Here is a 17982-nt window from a genome sequence, read left to right as displayed (position 1 = left end):
CATCCTGTAGATACACACACATCCATCTGGAGCCCGAATGGATGGGACAGTCCATGCATCTTTCCACCATTCATCGTAAGCTGTCTCTCTTAAGGTCTTTATAACACCATGTAGGTTCGTGTCAGGTACGGGAGGTAGGTCGGGGAGCAGAGATAAGGGCCTTGCCAGCATAGCAACTCACCTCACTCGGCTCCAAAGCATGCCGGCTCCCACGATCGAGGTCGAGGATGGCGAAGATGGTGCACGACCACCCGCAGCGGTGGACGTCGTGCATCAACTCCATCTCCAGGGGCTGTCACAGAAGACCATCTCGACGGACGTAGGCTGTTCGTTGCCCGATGGATTCTACCACTTGCCGGCCATCTACCAGCTCGAACGGCGGGCCATCTTCTCGAAGCGTTGGTTCCTGGTCTCACACAAGGCGCGATATCGCCATGTCGGCGACTACGTGCAGTATGAAATGGCCGGCTTCAACTTCGTCGTCGTCCAGGACAAAGAAGGCGACATTGTGGGATTCCATAACATCTGCAGGTGGGTGTCTCCCCCTAGAACTCTGGGCTCTCAGGACAAAGTTCTTCCCCTTCTCTGTGGTTGAGTGAGACACACCGGGTGACGGGCCAAATGCCTGCAGACATCGTGCCTTTCCCATTGTGCACGAAACCAGCGGCACGGTGAAGATCTTTGCGTGCAAATACCACGGATGGACGTACAACTTGAACGGCAAATTGACCAAAGCGCCTCGATTCACGTCCGAGTCGGTGCCTGACTTCGACCCGGCGGACATTCGTCTCTTCCCCATCCACACCCACGTCGACCGGAACGGGTTCGTCTACGTCAACCTGGACGCCCGTCCAGTGCCTGAGATCAAATGGGAAGAGCAGTTTGGGGATCTTGATCGCCAGGCCGTCGTGCAGAATTCCGGCGTCAACTGGGACGCGGTCGAGTACGACTTCACGTGGGTCAAGGAAGGGAAGTTCAACTGGAAGATCATGCAGGACAATTACAACGAGGTAAATGGAGCCAGCTAGCAGCTCTTTGGACGTCCCATCTGCCCCCTTGTGTGTCCCAAGTGCTGACCCACGAGATCGCAGTGCTACCATTGTCTCACGGCCCATCCAGACGTCGCCCGCACGACCGCACTCGACACCTACTACGTCTCCCCGGGCACGCCACACAACTACATCGCACATTTCAGCGAGCCCAAGGCGTCCGTCCTGGCCGCATCACCCTTTGACACGACGCGGTTTGCCGGCAGATCAGCCACGCACGTGTGGCCGGGCGGGCACTTCAGTCCCAACCCGGGGACGGGGTTCATGCACCTGATGCGCAGCCTGCCGACGGGGCCCACCACCACGCGGCAGGAATACGATGTGTACAAGCTGAACACGGCGCACGCGACGCCCGAGGCGCACGAGCGGATGGTGCGGTTCTATCAGAAGGTCGTGGACGAGGACTTTGGGCTGTGCGAGAAGGTGCAGAAGAATCTCGCGCGAGGCGTTTTCGAACGCGGGCCCCTGCACCCCTTCCACGAAGAAGGCGTCATGGCGTTCCAGACCATGGTGCTCACGGTTCTCCAGGAGCAGGTCCAGCTGGAGCAGGCTGCGGGCCGGGAGATCTGGGCTGCAAGGCCTCCCACCACCGGGGGCCCTGGAAAGAAGACGACGGGGACGAAGAATGGCCATGGCAACGGCGACGACGAATCGGATGGTCAGGGTATCTGCGCGACGATGCTGGGTTGCAACCCGACGAGGCTGAAGGGGCTGGAATGGTAGCCAGGTCGATGGGCCATGTGCATGCCCATCCATTTACACTCACGCACTCGCCCAGGTACTCTCGTGCATGCATGTGTACTACATACTACAGTCTGGCTGCCTATCTTCGCTTCGAGAACGCCCTGCACACGATCCGAATCAGGCAACTCGATCCTGGTCTGTCGCCTCCCTGCTGACTTTTTTGTTCCTTCTGGCTCCTTTGCCCCTTTGGCAAGTCGACCCGTGCCTCGAACTTGTCATCTCATTTGGTCGTTGAGAGGGGGGGGACAGACGTGTCTGGCCCAGTGATAGACATGGGGGATAGATGTCCCCCACGGAGATACGTGGAAGAAATTCCGCAGCAAACCTTACAGTATCATTCACGAATAAGAAACCAGTGTTACTCGAAGTAGTGAACAGCCCAAAGATCTTCAGACCTCCCTTTCCCCTTGGCACGGTGAGTTGAAATTCAAGGCTACCACCAGATGATCAGTGGGCAACCGGAAACATGCCCGCCGGTGCATCATCGTGAATGCCCCATCTAGCCCTGTCATCAAGGTCCATTCTGCATGTGGACGAGATGGGTAAGATAACACAAAATATCATATTAAGTTGGAGTGTACGTACTATTCGGCACAAGGAAGTATTGTAAGGTCAAAACACGAACTGGTGGTGGACTGGAATTCCTAGATGAAGAAGATATGGACAGTCGAGGTTATCAACCCTCCCTGCAGACATAGCTATCACATCTTCCATATCACCTTCTGCTACCGCCTCTTGCTCGCCTCGCTAGCCGAGAACACTCCCACCTCGACACAACTCGGCTCTCTGCTCGAACAACCCTTCCACGAAACGATCCAGCACATGCCCATCTCCATAGACAAATCTCTTGAGAATCCTCTGCGCTTCTTTCCACGTTCTGAGGCCCAGAATCCGGGACATCTCGCAAAATCGAGTAGAATGCCATTTCCGGTCCATCAGTAACTGCGGCCTCTTGCCCGCTTCGTCCGAGACCTGTTCAGCGCAGGCGCCGACGAAGAAGAGGAAGAGGAGAGACTCGTGGTGAGACATGGCAAATGGAGGTGGAGGCGTCTTCGAGAAAGAAGACCTTGAGGATGAGGCTGCTCTTGTTGAAGGCAGGGTCCCCCGCTTTGCCATGTAGCTCAGTAAGATTTCGATCTGAGGCCGCAAATGCTGGACGGGGATATACAGCAGCCATTTCTGGAGTGGGAGCGTGAACCCATAAACAAAGGACATGGCATAGGACACAGCAAGACAAATGCAGGCTTGCAACTGCCGACGAACCGCCCGGGACATGCGTGTTCGCGGAGTGATGGTCTCGACGATGTCGCAATATAGACCCATCGTCCATGAACTCAAAGCTGCACGGCGACGGTGAAGCCAGCCGATGATGGCGTCTACTGCAGATTCACCCTTTCTCTCGCAAAGGAGCCTGCCGATGAGGGCATGTGCTGCCATCAATTCTCGGTGCATATTGACGTAGTTCTCCAGGCTGTCGGATATCTCGTCTTCGGGTAGCAGGAATGTTTCATCCCAGCGTTGAAAGTCTGCGTCAGACAGCAAAAAGCCGTATTGCTCGAATCCAGGTTGCTGTTGAAATGATCCAGGATCGAACCTGGCGTAATCAAGGCGTGGCCTTGTGAGTGTGAATCTTGAATGCCCATTGTCTGCCAGAATAACTTGCGCTCGAGTATCAGGACTGAGCTTATCGACTCCGCCGAGGCCGTCTACTATCTCCCACAAGGCTGACGCGTGAGCCACGTTTGATTCTAGGTCGCCAGAATAGAATGCCATGTTCGCAATGTTCCAAATGCACATAATCAAACTCTCCGAAGGCTGCGGGTCTAGGCGGATATGCTCTCGCAGCAACATCAGGCTTCTGTTTTGATGCTTTAGAGCCATTGGGTAGAGGAAGTTGTAGCATTCGGGCTGCATGAAATATGCCTTCAGCGTCAGGACACTTGCGTACCAGCCGTGCAAACATTTTTTATCAGTCACGAGGTTGTTTGCTTTTCGCCGCCAACTCAGATCCATAGACTGACGAGAAACGTTGCCCGGTGTGTTGATGCTGCTGAACGAAAGACAGAAGCCACGAAAGATGTCCAAGGCCTCTTTTTGAAAACGAGGACATGCAGCCCAGTCAGGGGCATCCCAATCAGGTTGCTTTGGCAGCACCGGGGACTCTTCTCGCATCATCCCGGCGGGCCAAAGTTCAGGCCTGAAATATTGGTCGTCCTGCTCATCGTCTGAGCATATCTGAGGGATAGGTTCAGGGGAGCCACGAGGACTAGCAGAGCCGCCTCCGGAAGGATTTGTGCCCGATCCGAGCTGCCAACATATCATTCGTATTGTGGCTTCATCGTTGGAAGAACCGACATAGCTGTCATTGTCTGTATCACTTGAATCCGGCTGTGCCTCGCGGAAACCAAGTCCATGGGGATTGCGGCTCAACAAAACATCACGACTTCCTCCAATATGTCGATTGTTCTTGGCCCAACGATAGTATTTGTTCGTGACGTGGGAACTAATGGAAAAGGCTTCTTCTGCATCCCTTTTATTTAGATTAGATGCGTCCTTATTGACGAAATGAAAGGTGCCTTGATAAGCCGCGACAGGCATTTGGGAGGTGAAGCTGGACGAGTACTCTGTATCTCTGCCGTTGTGGTAATCTTTGCAGAGGGCCTTGGTGCCTTTCCATGACCATTATATATTTCCCCAGGCCGCTTCAGCCTCCGTTGCCTCGGCCTATCTGCCGACAAGAAAGTGAATTACCAACCTTAACAGACACTATACCCTTCACCGCTTGAGAAGAGGTATAGACATTGGATGTCTCGACCCACGAACTTGGCATTCACGAGGCGGCCATGTCGTAGTGGAGCACCGAATGCAGCCTTATATCACTAGACCGGCTGACATAAAAACTGGCCCAACATCCGCCATATTTAGGGGTTCAAATGAATTGGGAAATCATAACACTTCCTGAGTAGCGATGGGTTGCCTCAGCCAAGACACGGGACCTACCTGGTTGGCGCGCGGTCCAGAGCACGGCGTTGGGTATAGCCAATAGCGCCTACCGACTTTGGGATAGCCCTGGTGGTAGGCGGTACCGTCAGCCGTGGTTTAGGCGGTGTTCAACGTTCAAGGCCGCTTCGTTGGCTTCCAGGGTTACAATTCCGCTTCTCTTGGCTGCTGAGTTGCGTGAACCAAGACAGGCTGTGTCCAGAAGTCTTGGGTGGCACCGATACGTCGTTCTTACAAACGCAAAAGTACAATGAGTGGGCTTCACCTCTGAAGATGCTTGACCAATGATCACTCTCTGCGAAGCATTTCGCTCAACGTAGAAACGGTTTCCACTCAGACCAGTGGAGGAGATCATCAATTGACTTTTTCGAGCAACAGTACAGAGTTCTTGTCATGGCGGAATTCTCGATGGCTGAATAACGTCTCGGCATGGTTGTCGTCAATATCATGTCAGCGTCTTGGCCTCAAGAGAGCACCTCACCAATCTGCGGAGCTCGGCTCCTAAGCCACTCTCTCGCTCGGTCAACGTCTCCCTTCTCGTCCTCCAGTGCTTTGGCACACCATTCCAGCTCGTACTTGCCCTCGCCGGACAACATGGCTGCGAGGTTCCTCCGGGACTGGCTGGCTTCGTCAACGCAAAAGACCATAGACGATGTAATGCCATGAGAGATATCGTCGATGATAGGTTTCACCATGGGTAGGCCGTCCTTGGCGGACACAATTCTGTCTTCGCCTTTCAAGTGCTTATATCCTGTCTTGCAATCCAGATTCGCACACCAAGACTTGCCACAGCCTCCCATTAGCTGCTGCAACAGTCTTCGCTCGATTCTCCTCCTGAGCATCTTCCCTTCGGGGTCGTAGCTCGTAATGTATAACGGGCCAAAACACTCGTTGCACAGGCCCAGCTGCTCATTCTGGACCCTGAACTCCTCATCGGGTTTAATAGTCCGACCACATATCCGGTTCGAGCAAATCCTCGGCTTCCGTCTCGTGAATCGTTCCCGATCATGGAGCAGGAGATGCGTCTTCATGTCTCGCAGTCGAATGATCCTGTTACAGATATGACACTCAGTTGTACGTCCACCGTCAGCGAGCTCGTGAGGGGTAAGACCGGACATGAGCACCTCAGGATCGGTGAAGGAAGCATCATCAGGGCCTTGTTGAGGGACGACGAGGTGACAAAATTGGCAGAGAATCTCTTTCCCTGGGCAAGTCGTTGTACGATGATGTGCCAATATTGGAAGGTTGAAGGCCTGAAAGTCGCAGCTTGGACATTGCAACGGAGATTGTGGATGGAAAATGGTGTCGTGTTTCTGACGCGTCAACGCATCGTTGCCATGTTCTTCGTCATGAGGACAGTGCCAGTGGTTCTTCCATGCATCGGAGCTTTTGAGAAACACGCCAGAACATTGCGGACAAAGAACATTATTTCTGTAGCAGAACGCTTCGTGCAGTGGAAGTGTTCGTTTGGGAATTATCTGGTGGCAGTTTTTGCACACAACCTCATCCGGAGAGAGATCTGCGGTCGAATCCTCCACAATTTTAATTTGCTCAACGTCTGCATTGACCTTGAGGCTGTATGCAATAGGGTGATATGTATTTTGAGCTTCGTCGGGCGGGTTCCAAGCGTGAACAGCGATACTCAGGTATTCCGCGCCCTCAAGGTCGACGCTGGTGCGGGAGAGCTTTAGTCGCTTTGTCGGCCGAGTGCTCAAGTCGCCGAAGACGTACTCGTCCTCTCGAGGCTTGGAACGTTGACGCGACGAAAAGGGACTGACAAGAAGGTCGAGGAGGGCATTGTCGTCCGCCGCCTGCAACGTCACCTCCAGGTCTTGCTTTCGATCCCAATCTTTCAGTTCGTAATCCACGTAGTGTCCTGGTAGCACTTTCCCGTCTCTTTCCGCTCCTAGGCCCAGCAGTCCCCCGACGGAGCTGCCTTCTTGTGATCCTTGCGCTGTTTTCTTCTTTGCGAGCCTTTTATTCAACGTTTCGCGGGCTTGCTCTTCGTTCAGTGCTTCAATATCCACCTCAAGGTCTGTGTCGACAATGCATACCCCGTCCTCGTCTGGTTCCAATTTATCCACGAGAAAACGGAATTTCTCGTGGCGTGGCCCCGGGATAACCAGCAGTTCCCCACGAGTCAAGGTGGTGAAGTTGTCCCGTAGATAACGCTCGAGCAGCGACTTCCAATCCTCAGGGTCATATCCTGCTTCTAGCGGTCTCAGTTTCACATAGGTTCCTTTTTCTAATTGCTTTGCCTGCACTGTGACCGTCGGACCCCCAAGTGCGTTTATGCCATTGGTCATGGCCACATCCTCGCTCGGGGTGTTCTCGCGAGTTGTAGAAGCTGACGACGCCGTGCTTTGCAAACCAAGGGCTTCTTGCAAGCCGCTGCTCAGCCCAATGGTGCCTTCGGGGGCAGAGAATTCCCGGATGCCCGCGAACACAGATCTTCCATTGCGCGGATTGGCAATGCGGAAAGTGAGGGGATGAGGAAGTTGCGGTTGTTGTTCTCCAAGGGCTTCGCGAGCACGGCGCTCAGCGGCAAAAGAATAGGGGTTGAAGGGATTGAAGGAGGAGGTGAGGTTCGTGTGCGCATCGCTCGAGACTGACACGACAGGTGCGGCGGCCAGCAAGGCTTCGAGGGCAGATGGTGGCAAGGTGATTTTGTCACCCGCCAGACTGCGTTTCGGAGGGGCAACAACGAGTTGAGTTGCCCATTTCAGGGGCTCTGTATGTGAAGACATAGTTTTAGATGGATGGCATGTAAAGTTGACCTCGTGGAAGAGAGTCGTGCACGAAACGAAGCCATAATGAAGTTGGGCATCGAAGAACGCAGAGCGGCAGGCAGGCGCAAGGCGTAAAAGTGACGCGCGGTGACTTCGAGAAGAGTCGACGCCGTCGATGTTTACAAATTGACCGGATGGCGACAAAATGATTTACCTTTCAGCCTCCTGATCTCTAGCCAAACGATGGCCTCTATTTTCTCATCGTCTTACTCCCCTACTTGTATGGGCTACAGCTAACTGTTCTGCGTCTCTATTGTGATGGTCTATCCAGGGGAAAATGTGTGTGGTCATTTCGTGCGCCACATCTGGCATCTGAGTTTGTTTTTGCCCATCCTAATGATCCGCTTGGATGGCCTGATCGCTTGTCCGGGCCATTGCGGCCTCCTGCATCAAGCTCCGGCATCAAGTCCGACTACTGGAATGTTTGAGGCTCGTTTATTTGATGGTTCTTCCATTATTACACTTCATTTCGTAGGTGGAACGAGACCGCGGATTATGTAATCCGACACCAGCTGCTGACTGGACAGCTTCCAACGGCGGCGGCTCTCGACGGGACATGGACGACAGCTGCAATCTTCCACTCTCGCTTTCTCCTCCCTCGATTGGATCGACATACATGCCATTCAAGTAGTCAGCTTCCGCTGCCCTCCTCCTTTCTTGACCATTCCCGCAAATGGAAATGGGAATAGCCATACAAAAAGCCCATATAGCCCTTCGTTGGTGGAAACACACGCCTGGCACTGTGCTCTACTCACACCCCGACACGCCAACCTGGTTGCTGTCGCTGCTCCTCAGCTTGCCTGTCGTGAATATCCCCGCCTTGACGCCCAGGTTTGCCCTTACTTCGTCACTCAGACCACCAAGGTCCGATCGGGGATTTGGCTCCCGCCAAAATGACTGAGGCGGTCCCTAGAAAGGGCTCCCTAAGCTTCTTCAACCCTTTCAAGTCAAGGTCGGGTAGCCAGTCGAGCTCAAGAGAGCCTTCCGTTTCCAACCTGAGCTTTGACCAGGTCAAACTCGACTCCAAGTCCCCTATCTTCACCGCGCGTCTCAGAAAGACCTCGAGTCCTGCCAGTTCTGTCAGGAGCTCCAGGGCAGCTTCCAAGAAGAACAGTTTCGATCAGTCCCGAGCGTTCCGACAAGCCTCGTTCCCTGCCATTAACGTTGCAGATGAGTGGGAAAGAGACGCGCAGACCGGTGAACGGAAAGATCATACGGAACTGCTGCACAGCCTGGCACATCGTGAATCAGAGGAATCTCTCGCTGAAAAGGTCCAACTCTTGTTTGTTGGAATCCCACCCCAACCCGCAACTAGTTTCCTGGCCAGACTGCCGGACAGCGTCTGGAAGAGAGTAGTAGAACTCCTGAATCCGGCGGATAGAGCAAGTCTCGCTCTTTCTTGCAAGCCCTTCCGAGACCTACTTGGAGCGGAAGTGTGGACAGTCCTGAATGTACCAGAGAATCGTGACGCAAAAGCCGAGTTTCTCGCACACATGGATCAGCTATTACCAGATCACTTACTGTGCTTCCCGTGTGGGATATATCATATCCGGACCCAAAAAGGACAGGAGGTTTTACGTCCTACCAACATTTCCAATCCTATTTTCAATTGTCCCAACGCCTTCAATGCTGAGAACAAAGTGTCGCGACAGAGGATCACAGTTGGTCGCTCATTGCCCTTCCCATTTGTCCAGCTCCTCTTACGGGCGCACAAATACTCCAAGGAACATGGTATTCACATCGATTCCATGTCGCGTCGATATAAAGACCGAGACGGAGAGTGGTCTCATCAGACTCGCTATGCTATTGTCAATGGCCACCTGCTTGTTCGAGTGATCAGCTCAGCATTTGCGACCCCGGCTCTTCCCCCGGCTGGCCTTCGGAGGCTTCTCTATTCCCATGGCGACAATTACAACCCGTTTTTCTCCGTCTGTGCGCATTGGCGAGACGGCAATCTCATGCCTTCTGTCAAGTGTGCTCTGAGTCACATCCCCAAACCGCCCGATGGGAGTGGCATAGCAGGGGCGGCAGCAAAGGTGCAATATCATATGCACAGGCCTAGTCCTCTCATTACCTTGTGTTCCGACTGCCGTCCCATGCGGCGGTGTCCAGAATGCCCGACGGAATACCTCATAGAAATGAGGATGCAGGAGGATAAAAGCGATCCGATGAAACTATTCAAGCATGCCATTGTGATAACTCGGTGGAGCGACCTCGGAGATGGATCTTCACCCAAGAGTCTGGAATGGGCGGCCTGCAATGGAGAGGTAGAATTCGATTCATTTGCCGCGCTCGGAAAGCGTGCGATCTCCGGAGTATTTGAATCACAGTTCACAGTGGACCAAATACCCGGTCAGAAGATCGTCTCGATGAACCCAAACAAAGAAAAGCGCGGCGAGGCCGGGCATAATTGGTATTGAGCAACCGCTGGACTTGCTGTTGGCAGGAAGCATGTCCTATAATGGCATTCTGGGTTTGTGGATCCTGTGTACTTGTTTACGAACAACTTGTCGCTCTACACGAGCTCAATCAAGAGAACTCTCGTTATCGTCACCACCACGTCGAATCCAGAAAGGACACTCCCACAACTGGTTATCTTGCCCCGAGTTCGGGAGAAACGGCAGATCCGGGATTTGATCGGCGCGGCCACGTTGATGTGGTCGGAAATGAACGAATAATGGATCCTTTCGCTGCAAGCCAAGACCTCCGTTCAAGGAATATTTCGAACTTGTTCCCGTGCGGACCCATAGCCTTGCGATAGCCGGACTCAGTACCCAGGCACGCGACGTCTTTACAACCGACGTTGGAAGTACTTGCGAGCCACCCACTGGCCCTGTCGCCACCATACCGTCGCTGCTATGCAAGCGTGGCCGCTAAACGCCTTGGATATCCTTGGAAGAACCTCCATCACAATGCACAGCCTCAATCGTTCAGGTTGTGGTAGGGTCCACATCCATATAGGGCAGTTGAGGTCGACCGTGGAACATGACGTAAAGGGCCAGTCTTGGGAAAGGCAATGATGCTTGACAGCTGTTTGGAGATGGGACCAACGATGAAGCTCACCAGGTGTGTTTTGACCTGTGGTGATTCACGACATTTCATTCTGTCGAAGACAAGCGGCACCACTGTATCCAGCTATTGCAGAGTGGAAGATACCGTGCGTAGTTGGTTGCCTTTCGGAATTGAATATCCTCTGCAATACAAAATATGATTTCATGAAGCTTCAAACAATATCCGGTGTTTGCGTCCTACTATCTTGGCGGAGCACTCGTCGTCGCCAGTTGTCAGTATCAATTTGCTCGAGCAGACAAAATGGTGGATATTTCATTCCTCTATCAGACTGTTCTCTTCCTCATCCCTTGCCTGCTGCCGGTTAACGCGCAATCGCTGTCCTCGGATCATGGAGTATATTCGTCTCTCCTGTACGACTGGGGTCTATTGGGCCTTTATCCGCAGCAGTCATACAAATCCTGGTCGGGAACGGCGCCCCTCTTGAATTTCAAACGTTGGGACGAACGCTGCGCCGACTCCGGGTTGACCTTCACGTCGCCACGCGGGCACATGGTATCCGCGCCCGGGCCTCTGATCATGGACTCGCGCGGTGAATTGGTGTGGGCGGAGGACAAGTACGGCCAAGCCATGGATTTCAAGGTCCAACAATATCGCGGACACAACTATTTGACATTCTGGACGGGGTCGGATACGGGCACCTTCGGTTCGGGCTCGTATGTGATGCTGGATTCGGCGTACCGGGTGTACAAGACGGTGAGCCCGGCCAATGGCCTGACCGGCGACTTGCATGAATTCGAAATCACACGCAATCGCACGGCGTTGATGACGGTGTACGACCCCACCCCGGCAAACCTGTCGGCCTTCGGCGTTGTCGGGCAAGGCTGGATTTACGACAGCGTCTTCCAGGAAGTCGACATCGAGACCGATGAGCTGATTTTCGAATGGCGTGCGTCAGAGCACCATGAGATCCAAGACACGTTCCACACCATTGAGGCCGAAGCGCAGCGTCCAGACACCTCAGGTCGCAGGATCTCGCATATCGGCGAAAGCCCTCAGACGGCGTGGGATTTCTTCCACATCAACAGCATCCAAAAGGACGAGGAAACGGGGAATTACTACGTCTCCTCGCGGTATATGCACGCGGTTACATGCATCAGCCCGCGTGGCGACGTCCTCTGGATCTTGGGCGGGAAAAGAAACCATTTCACAGACCTGTCCCAGGGCCGGGCGACGAATTTCTCATTTCAACATCATATGAGGATGCATGAGAATAACACCGTCACTCTCTTCGACAATGGGAAATATGACCACCTGTTCGAGAACGCCGAGTATAGTCGAGGATTGGTGATTTCGCTGGATCTGGAGAAGATGACAGCCACCCTGGTCCAAGAATACGTGCATCCCGACCACCGGCTCGTGGGGAGTCAGGGGTCGATCCAGCTCCTCCCTGAGTCGGGCCGTGCGCTCGTCGGCTGGGGCTATGTGCCTGCATATACAGAATTCGACACGCAGGGTGAAGTCTTGTGTGACGTGCACATTGCCCCGTCAATCTTCTGGGGGCTCGGATGGGTGAAATCGTACCGCACGTTTCGTACTTCTTCGTGGGTTGGGAAACCCACGACACCGCCAGACTTGTACCTCCGACCGCGAGACGAGAGAGCATACGTGAGTTGGAATGGTGCGACCGAGGTGCACACCTGGGTCCTCCAGGGCCGTGCAGAAACAGAAACTGAGATACGAAGAGGTCTAAATGGCACCGAAGACGACTCATACCACGACCTGGCGCATATCAGGAAAGAAAAGTTTGAGACGTCGTTTCAACTCCAGGCGGACATGGCACGGTACCTGCGCGTGGCAGCATTGGATCGACAAGGCCACGTTCTGGGTTATACCAATGTTGTTGACCGAACGATCGGAAATGCACCCTCGGAGGGAGACTTTCGTTTTGTCGTCGCCACCTGTGCCTTATTCGTCGGGTTCTGCTTGGGCTGGTATTTGTGGAATCGGCGAAAGCCTCTGTCCGGTGTGAAGGAGAGGTGGAAGAACCCGGTTTCGTATCTCTGGCATCGAAAGTCAAGCATCATCACGAGGAGAAACCGCAATCCCGAAAAGGAGACAATGCCCCTGCAGACGGGCTGGGACGAGGAAGGGGACGACGACGATGTTGAAGATGGCACAGAAGATATTGAACAAGCACTTTCCTCGTGTGCACGACCGGGGCTATGACCACCTACCTAGCGAGCTACCTACTTGCACATAAGGAGTCCATAGGTCGTCAGACGGGCGTATCTATTCTGGCTTATGACGACGAATGACGAAACAAAACAATTACGAACAGCTTCAAGAGGGAAAAGAGTTACCATAACAGCGTCTGTCACCTGCAGCTATCAATATCAGCTGAAGGCGAGAGCATACCAACAAAACACCTCGCAATTTGCTAGCTTTACGCCGATTCCCCTGGATCACCAGCAATCAGATCTTCCTCGTAACCGGCCATAGGTAGCCAAGACGTTGAACTTCGTACGGGTTATTATACCGAGTAAGCAGAGAGGCTTGGATACCTTTGAATCCACATGATAATACACGTATTAAGAGCCTACAAGGCCTAACCAGATAGCAGGGGCGATGATTGCATCCCCATCCAAAAAGATTCTTGGAGCTAATTATTGACACCTTTGGACCAACCAGGACGAGGTACTGGTGCATTGGAAGTGAAGTGGGTGAACTGGGGGCTTTACGAGTATGAAGTACAAGCCGTTAGTTCCCTACGTCGTCGGAAGTACCGGTTCAGACTTATCGATCTCTGTATCCGTCCTCATTACGCAGTATTAAGTCACGTCTGAAGGAAGTCCCGCTCGTATGTACTCGTATGATGAACGAGTTTTGTTATAGACATCTCGAGCTCTGTGAGAGAGTGAGAGAGAATCAAGGTGGAAATCCAACCGAAACCGTTTCTGGGAGCGTGCACGCTGCCCCCAGCGGAGGCATCACGAGCAAGCACTAGCGAAACGCCACCAACCAATAAATAATTCACGGGCGAAACAGAGTTTTTGTCTCGGGCGGAAGGGAGGCTCTTCAGAACAATGACAATCAATCACACGCTTATTCCCAATCACAGGCCATGGCAAATCTCCTCCCCTAGTATGTATGAGTACCGAGTACCTGGGTACTCGCTTCCCATCGTTCTTCAGCCAATATGCAAGCCCCAAGACGCGCAAGCCTATACGAGCTTTTTAGGGGACTGGTGAACGGGATCAGGCTGAGCTGGAGGTCTCCTTGGGCTGGCCCAGACCAGTCCAGTCCAGCCCGGTCCAGTCCACCACAGCCTAAACAACCAGGAATCCCCCCACCATCGCGAGGACTCGCCATACACTTGCACCGTCCAATTTCATTGCTGCATTGGAGGTAGACTGCGACGTAGCCGCCGATGAGGTCGCCGATGAGGTCGCCGAGCCGGTCTGGGAGGGGCTCGGCCCGAAAGAGCTTAACGAGCTTGATGAGGGAGTCCCCGTGCTCGAAAGAGCCGTCGTGCTTGTTGTAGTTGTCGAGTCCGTCCCATTGCAGCCCTAATATGACAAACGGGGTGTGAGCTTCTGAGAACTGGACGGAACCTTTCAAATTCCTCTGCAACACTTACCACCGGATAGAACGTCGTGCCGTTGGCAGCCGTCACGGCCACACAGTTGAATGTGCACTGCGCGTCGCCAGCGGTCGGGGACGACTCCCAGCAATAGGCGTACTTGAGCCCGACGGGCGGGACGTCGGCGAGGCTGTAGACAAGACCAACAGGTAAGCTCTCTGTATTTCTGGACTCTGGATTGCCGGGGGGCAGATGTCCAGGCCCAGGGAAGCCTCTCCTCTGCTTTGCAATCCCCCACTTACTCGTCGTTGCAATTGCCCGGGGACGCGCTGCCCGTGTCGTAGAAGCACCGGAAAATGATATTGTCGTTGGTCACGCCGGACACCGGGGTGGCACAGAATGCCGTGTTGGCTTGTGTGCAGTTGAACTGTCCGACGACCAGCGAGGCGCCGGCGAGCAAGAACAAGAGCAAGTCGAGGAACAACACCATTGCTGAATAGGATTATTATGTCGAAGAAGAGAGAGAGGGGAAGAGAGAGTTGGGTTTGTGCTGTTGGTTGATTGAGTGGCCCAAGGAGTAAAAACGTCCAGATAATATAATATAATTAGTATATCATGAACGAACTCTCGATGCTGTGGCCCGTGCTACCACTGATCGAGGGAGCCAGATGTGTGTGTGAGAGTGTGTGGGAAACACAGCAGCCGTATCCTCATTCCAAATGGAGCAGTGGACACACTGTCTCGGTAACACGCTCCTCCTAAACAGGTTCTTCAATGTGAGACCTTCTCGTATTCTAGAACCTCTTCTCCCCCTAACGCCATCACCATGCCCAATAACGTCTCGCGTGCTGGTGGTGGTCGTGTGCAAGTCGACGCCACAAATTTCAGCTCCTCCTCCTTCTTGCATGGAGCCGAACTCGTCTTTCTTTGCGATTTGTGGTGCTGTGTGTTGTCTGTGCCTCTGCTGTCCCTGCCTCATGGCTTCCAGACATTTGGAAACGGCTCTCAACATACAGCTACGCTCCTTCGCGGCCGTCCATGATTGTCGCTGCTGCTCTTGAGGATGGCGTCTTTTTCATCATCAAAGTCGAGCTCGGCGCCAGCAGTCAAAGAGCAGCCGTCCGGTCCGTCTGAGCAACCGACACCACCCAAGACGTATTTCTCGTTTTATGACAAGATCGGCCTGCTGGCGACATGCACCCTCAGCATCGGACTGGCCCTCATCATCTTGAGCCTGGGATTCCTCTGGTTCTTGTGGCTGGGAAACGATGGGATCTCGTTTTGGCGAACCGTCATCGACCGGAACTGGACCTCCCGGGCGGTCGCGTTGTCGTCGCTGGCTATCCGACAGTCGGTGTCGTTCCATGCGTCGGCCGCCACGGCCATGCTGGCCAGTCTCGCCCTGGAGCACACGGCCGTGCTCCTGCTCAACCTGGCGTCGGTGTCAACAACCCGCAACGCGAATGGAGGGCCGTACATGCTTTCGTGGTGGCTCTGGAAAGCCTTCCGCTTCAATCCTCGGCGTTGGAAGACCGTGTCATTGCCACTCCTGATCGCGGTTCTGGCCTCGACAACGGCACTGGTTCAGTTTACTTCCTTTGCCCTGCTTTCCGACGTCGCCGTCGTGGTCGCGCGGGCCTCGAGCCAAACCAAGCAGTCGCCCACACACTTTGCATACGGCCAAGACGGCGCCATTCCCGTCGTCACCCATGGCAGCACGTGGTCGCAGCAGCTCCAGTCGTACCCCAGTTTTGCCGAATACCATGAACCCCCCGCTCAAGATCTGCCTGACGGAGTCGACGATACCGGTCTGACGTTGAGGGCGTTCCTCCCCGTGGTCAACCAGCAGACGCGGTCGATGGTGGCATCGTGGGACGGTGTGGCCACGGTCCTCGACGCCAGAACTGTTTGCATCCGGCCCACACTCGTCAATCCTCGTGTGCACTATGCAGACGAGTCGCTGGGCTTTGAAACCGGCTTCACCGTCGATCTCGGCACCTACGACCCCCAGAAACTCGGCCTGCAACCGGTGTCCTCTCCCGAATTCGAATGTGCGTCGGGAAACTGCCCTGGGGACATTGCCTGCATGGTCCCCCTGTCCGCGTTGGCGGGCAACGGACACACCCAGCTCTCCTCGACCCAGGCCCAGTTCCCCCAGTGGCGGCTAGTGGCGTGTCAGCCTGCCGGGTCTGTGGAAGAAACGCCCTTCCTGTTACAGAGCCAGTTCCAAGTGCCCGGGCAGGAGACGCGCGAGAACCCCCCAGCGGGCGGCGACCCGAACTATTCCTTCGGCAACGCGTACCTGGTGCTCAACGTCTCGTCCGGCTCCGAGGCCGACTGGGCACAAGCTCTCCCCGGCGAGGACCCTAACCAGGGGATCTTCCGGGGCGCGGGCACGCCGCCCGTGGGCTACAGCGTGCACGGGCAGAAGAACGAGTGGTACGACCTGATCTATTCGGACGATGCCACCCTCAATCTGAGCGTCAGCCTGTGCTACACGGCCTTTGACACGGCCGATCTCCACGTCCAGATCGATTCGTCCGGCAACCACTCGGACCTCACGCCGTCGTGGAACACGGCGAGGCAAGCCTATGAATACGACGCCATCAGAGGACAGCTGGGACAGGACCGCGACACGGGGGCGGCTACGTACTCGCGCGACTGGCGCGGCCGCAACATCATGAATCTCCAGAAGCGAGACTCCTGGATTCCTGAGCCCGATTTTGGCGACTACTTGGTCCCGCAAGACCGCGTCACGCAGACGAGTTGGATCACCGACTACGCCAACATGGCCGGCTCGCTCCAGAGCAATGCCTTCAACTACCTCCCCGGCGGCAACTGCACCCGCATGTTATGGCAGAGCTATCAGCTCGCGGGGATGTGGTCTAGTCAGATGTCGTACGACTACGCCGACGCGTCCCTGACGGGTCTCGTGCAGGAGATTCTCCAGGCCGGGGGCTCTCTGTCGTTCGCCATGCAGAGCATCGTCACCGTCCTGAGCGAGCTGGCCTACTACCAGCAGGTGCAGCAGCTCAACGGCGTCTCGAACGTGACGGCGGCGCCGTACGTGCAGGCCTCGGCTCCGGTCCGAAAACGCGGGTTGATCGCCGTCACCATCGTGCTGGGCGTGCATCTGCTCGTCGTTCTCGGCTTGATCCTGCCCGCATTCCTGCGGCGAACGAACATCTCGAGTCTCGGCAACGCCTGGCAGGCCGTCGCGCAGCTCATCGACTCGACGACGGAGCCGATCCTGCGCAAGGCCCCGCTGGCCACCGAGTCGGAAGCAGAGCAAGAAGTCAAAGTGCCTGTGGGAAAGAAGAACAAGCTGAAGAACCATGACATTGTGGGCCTCTACACCCCGGACGGACACTCCGTCAAGATCAAGAGCGCCGTGGTCGAAAACAACGACGTTGAGGATGCACAGCATCCCCGTGGGCCTGCGTCCGTAAATGCTCCTGCGGCGGCGGCGGCCAATGACGGAAATGGCCATGGCGACGAACCGCAAGAGCAGAATGCCTTACTTCGGGACGACGAACAGTAGGGTGACCGTGAAGACCAGGATCGCGCCGCGACAACACGGCAGCGACACGGATGTGCGAGAACACCAGGTCGGGTATTGAGGCCTCGCCCAACATCCAAGCTATTTCCCCACGTACATACTGTACATACTATCTTCCCCCCCACCGGCTCTCGCAGGCAATTGACCGGAGCACCTAGACTTCCCCGTCCAAGATGGTGTCATTAGAGGGCTTCCATCCATCTGGCTAGCAGTATATATCATCAGGATTCGAACCTCACGTACATATTC

At 54.8% G+C, this 17982-nt stretch overlaps 7 protein-coding genes across 7 annotated transcripts; 4 read left to right on the top strand and 3 right to left on the bottom strand.

The window, feature by feature from the left end:
• Nucleotides 1–199: 199 nt before the first annotated feature.
• Nucleotides 200–1772, top strand: AYL99_05101 (hypothetical protein; the record flags this gene model as incomplete). Its single annotated transcript, XM_018836613.1, has 3 exons — nucleotides 200–531; nucleotides 632–1010; nucleotides 1092–1772. The coding sequence occupies 3 exons, from the start codon at nucleotides 200–202 to the stop codon at nucleotides 1770–1772; spliced, it is 1392 nt and encodes a 463-aa protein (XP_018693466.1).
• Nucleotides 1773–2540: 768 nt separating this feature from the next.
• Nucleotides 2541–4391, bottom strand: AYL99_05100 (hypothetical protein; the record flags this gene model as incomplete). Its single annotated transcript, XM_018836612.1, has 1 exon — nucleotides 2541–4391. The coding sequence occupies one exon, from the start codon at nucleotides 4389–4391 to the stop codon at nucleotides 2541–2543; it is 1851 nt and encodes a 616-aa protein (XP_018693465.1).
• An 866-nt stretch (nucleotides 4392–5257) lies between these two features.
• On the bottom strand, nucleotides 5258–7540 carry AYL99_05099 (hypothetical protein; the record flags this gene model as incomplete). Its single annotated transcript, XM_018836611.1, has 1 exon — nucleotides 5258–7540. One exon carries the CDS (start codon nucleotides 7538–7540, stop codon nucleotides 5258–5260), a length of 2283 nt encoding a protein of 760 aa, XP_018693464.1.
• Nucleotides 7541–8475: 935 nt separating this feature from the next.
• Nucleotides 8476–10002, top strand: AYL99_05098 (hypothetical protein; the record flags this gene model as incomplete). The annotated part of the gene is made up of 1 exon (XM_018836610.1): nucleotides 8476–10002. One exon carries the CDS (start codon nucleotides 8476–8478, stop codon nucleotides 10000–10002), a length of 1527 nt encoding a protein of 508 aa, XP_018693463.1.
• An 892-nt stretch (nucleotides 10003–10894) lies between these two features.
• AYL99_05097 (hypothetical protein) lies at nucleotides 10895–12820 on the top strand (the record flags this gene model as incomplete). The annotated part of the gene is made up of 1 exon (XM_018836609.1): nucleotides 10895–12820. One exon carries the CDS (start codon nucleotides 10895–10897, stop codon nucleotides 12818–12820), a length of 1926 nt encoding a protein of 641 aa, XP_018693462.1.
• A 1100-nt stretch (nucleotides 12821–13920) lies between these two features.
• AYL99_05096 (hypothetical protein) lies at nucleotides 13921–14664 on the bottom strand (the record flags this gene model as incomplete). Its single annotated transcript, XM_018836608.1, has 3 exons — nucleotides 13921–14160; nucleotides 14232–14364; nucleotides 14477–14664. The coding sequence occupies 3 exons, from the start codon at nucleotides 14662–14664 to the stop codon at nucleotides 13921–13923; spliced, it is 561 nt and encodes a 186-aa protein (XP_018693461.1).
• Nucleotides 14665–15237: 573 nt separating this feature from the next.
• Nucleotides 15238–17715, top strand: AYL99_05095 (hypothetical protein; the record flags this gene model as incomplete). The annotated part of the gene is made up of 1 exon (XM_018836607.1): nucleotides 15238–17715. One exon carries the CDS (start codon nucleotides 15238–15240, stop codon nucleotides 17713–17715), a length of 2478 nt encoding a protein of 825 aa, XP_018693460.1.
• Between the last annotated feature and the right edge of the window lie 267 nt (nucleotides 17716–17982).

The sequence above is a fragment of the Fonsecaea erecta genome, assembly GCF_001651985.1.
Source record: "Fonsecaea erecta strain CBS 125763 chromosome Unknown Scaff4, whole genome shotgun sequence".
In the NCBI taxonomy this organism is placed as follows: Eukaryota; Fungi; Ascomycota; class Eurotiomycetes; order Chaetothyriales; family Herpotrichiellaceae; genus Fonsecaea; species Fonsecaea erecta.
This window is presented reverse-complemented; position numbering and strand designations above follow the sequence as displayed.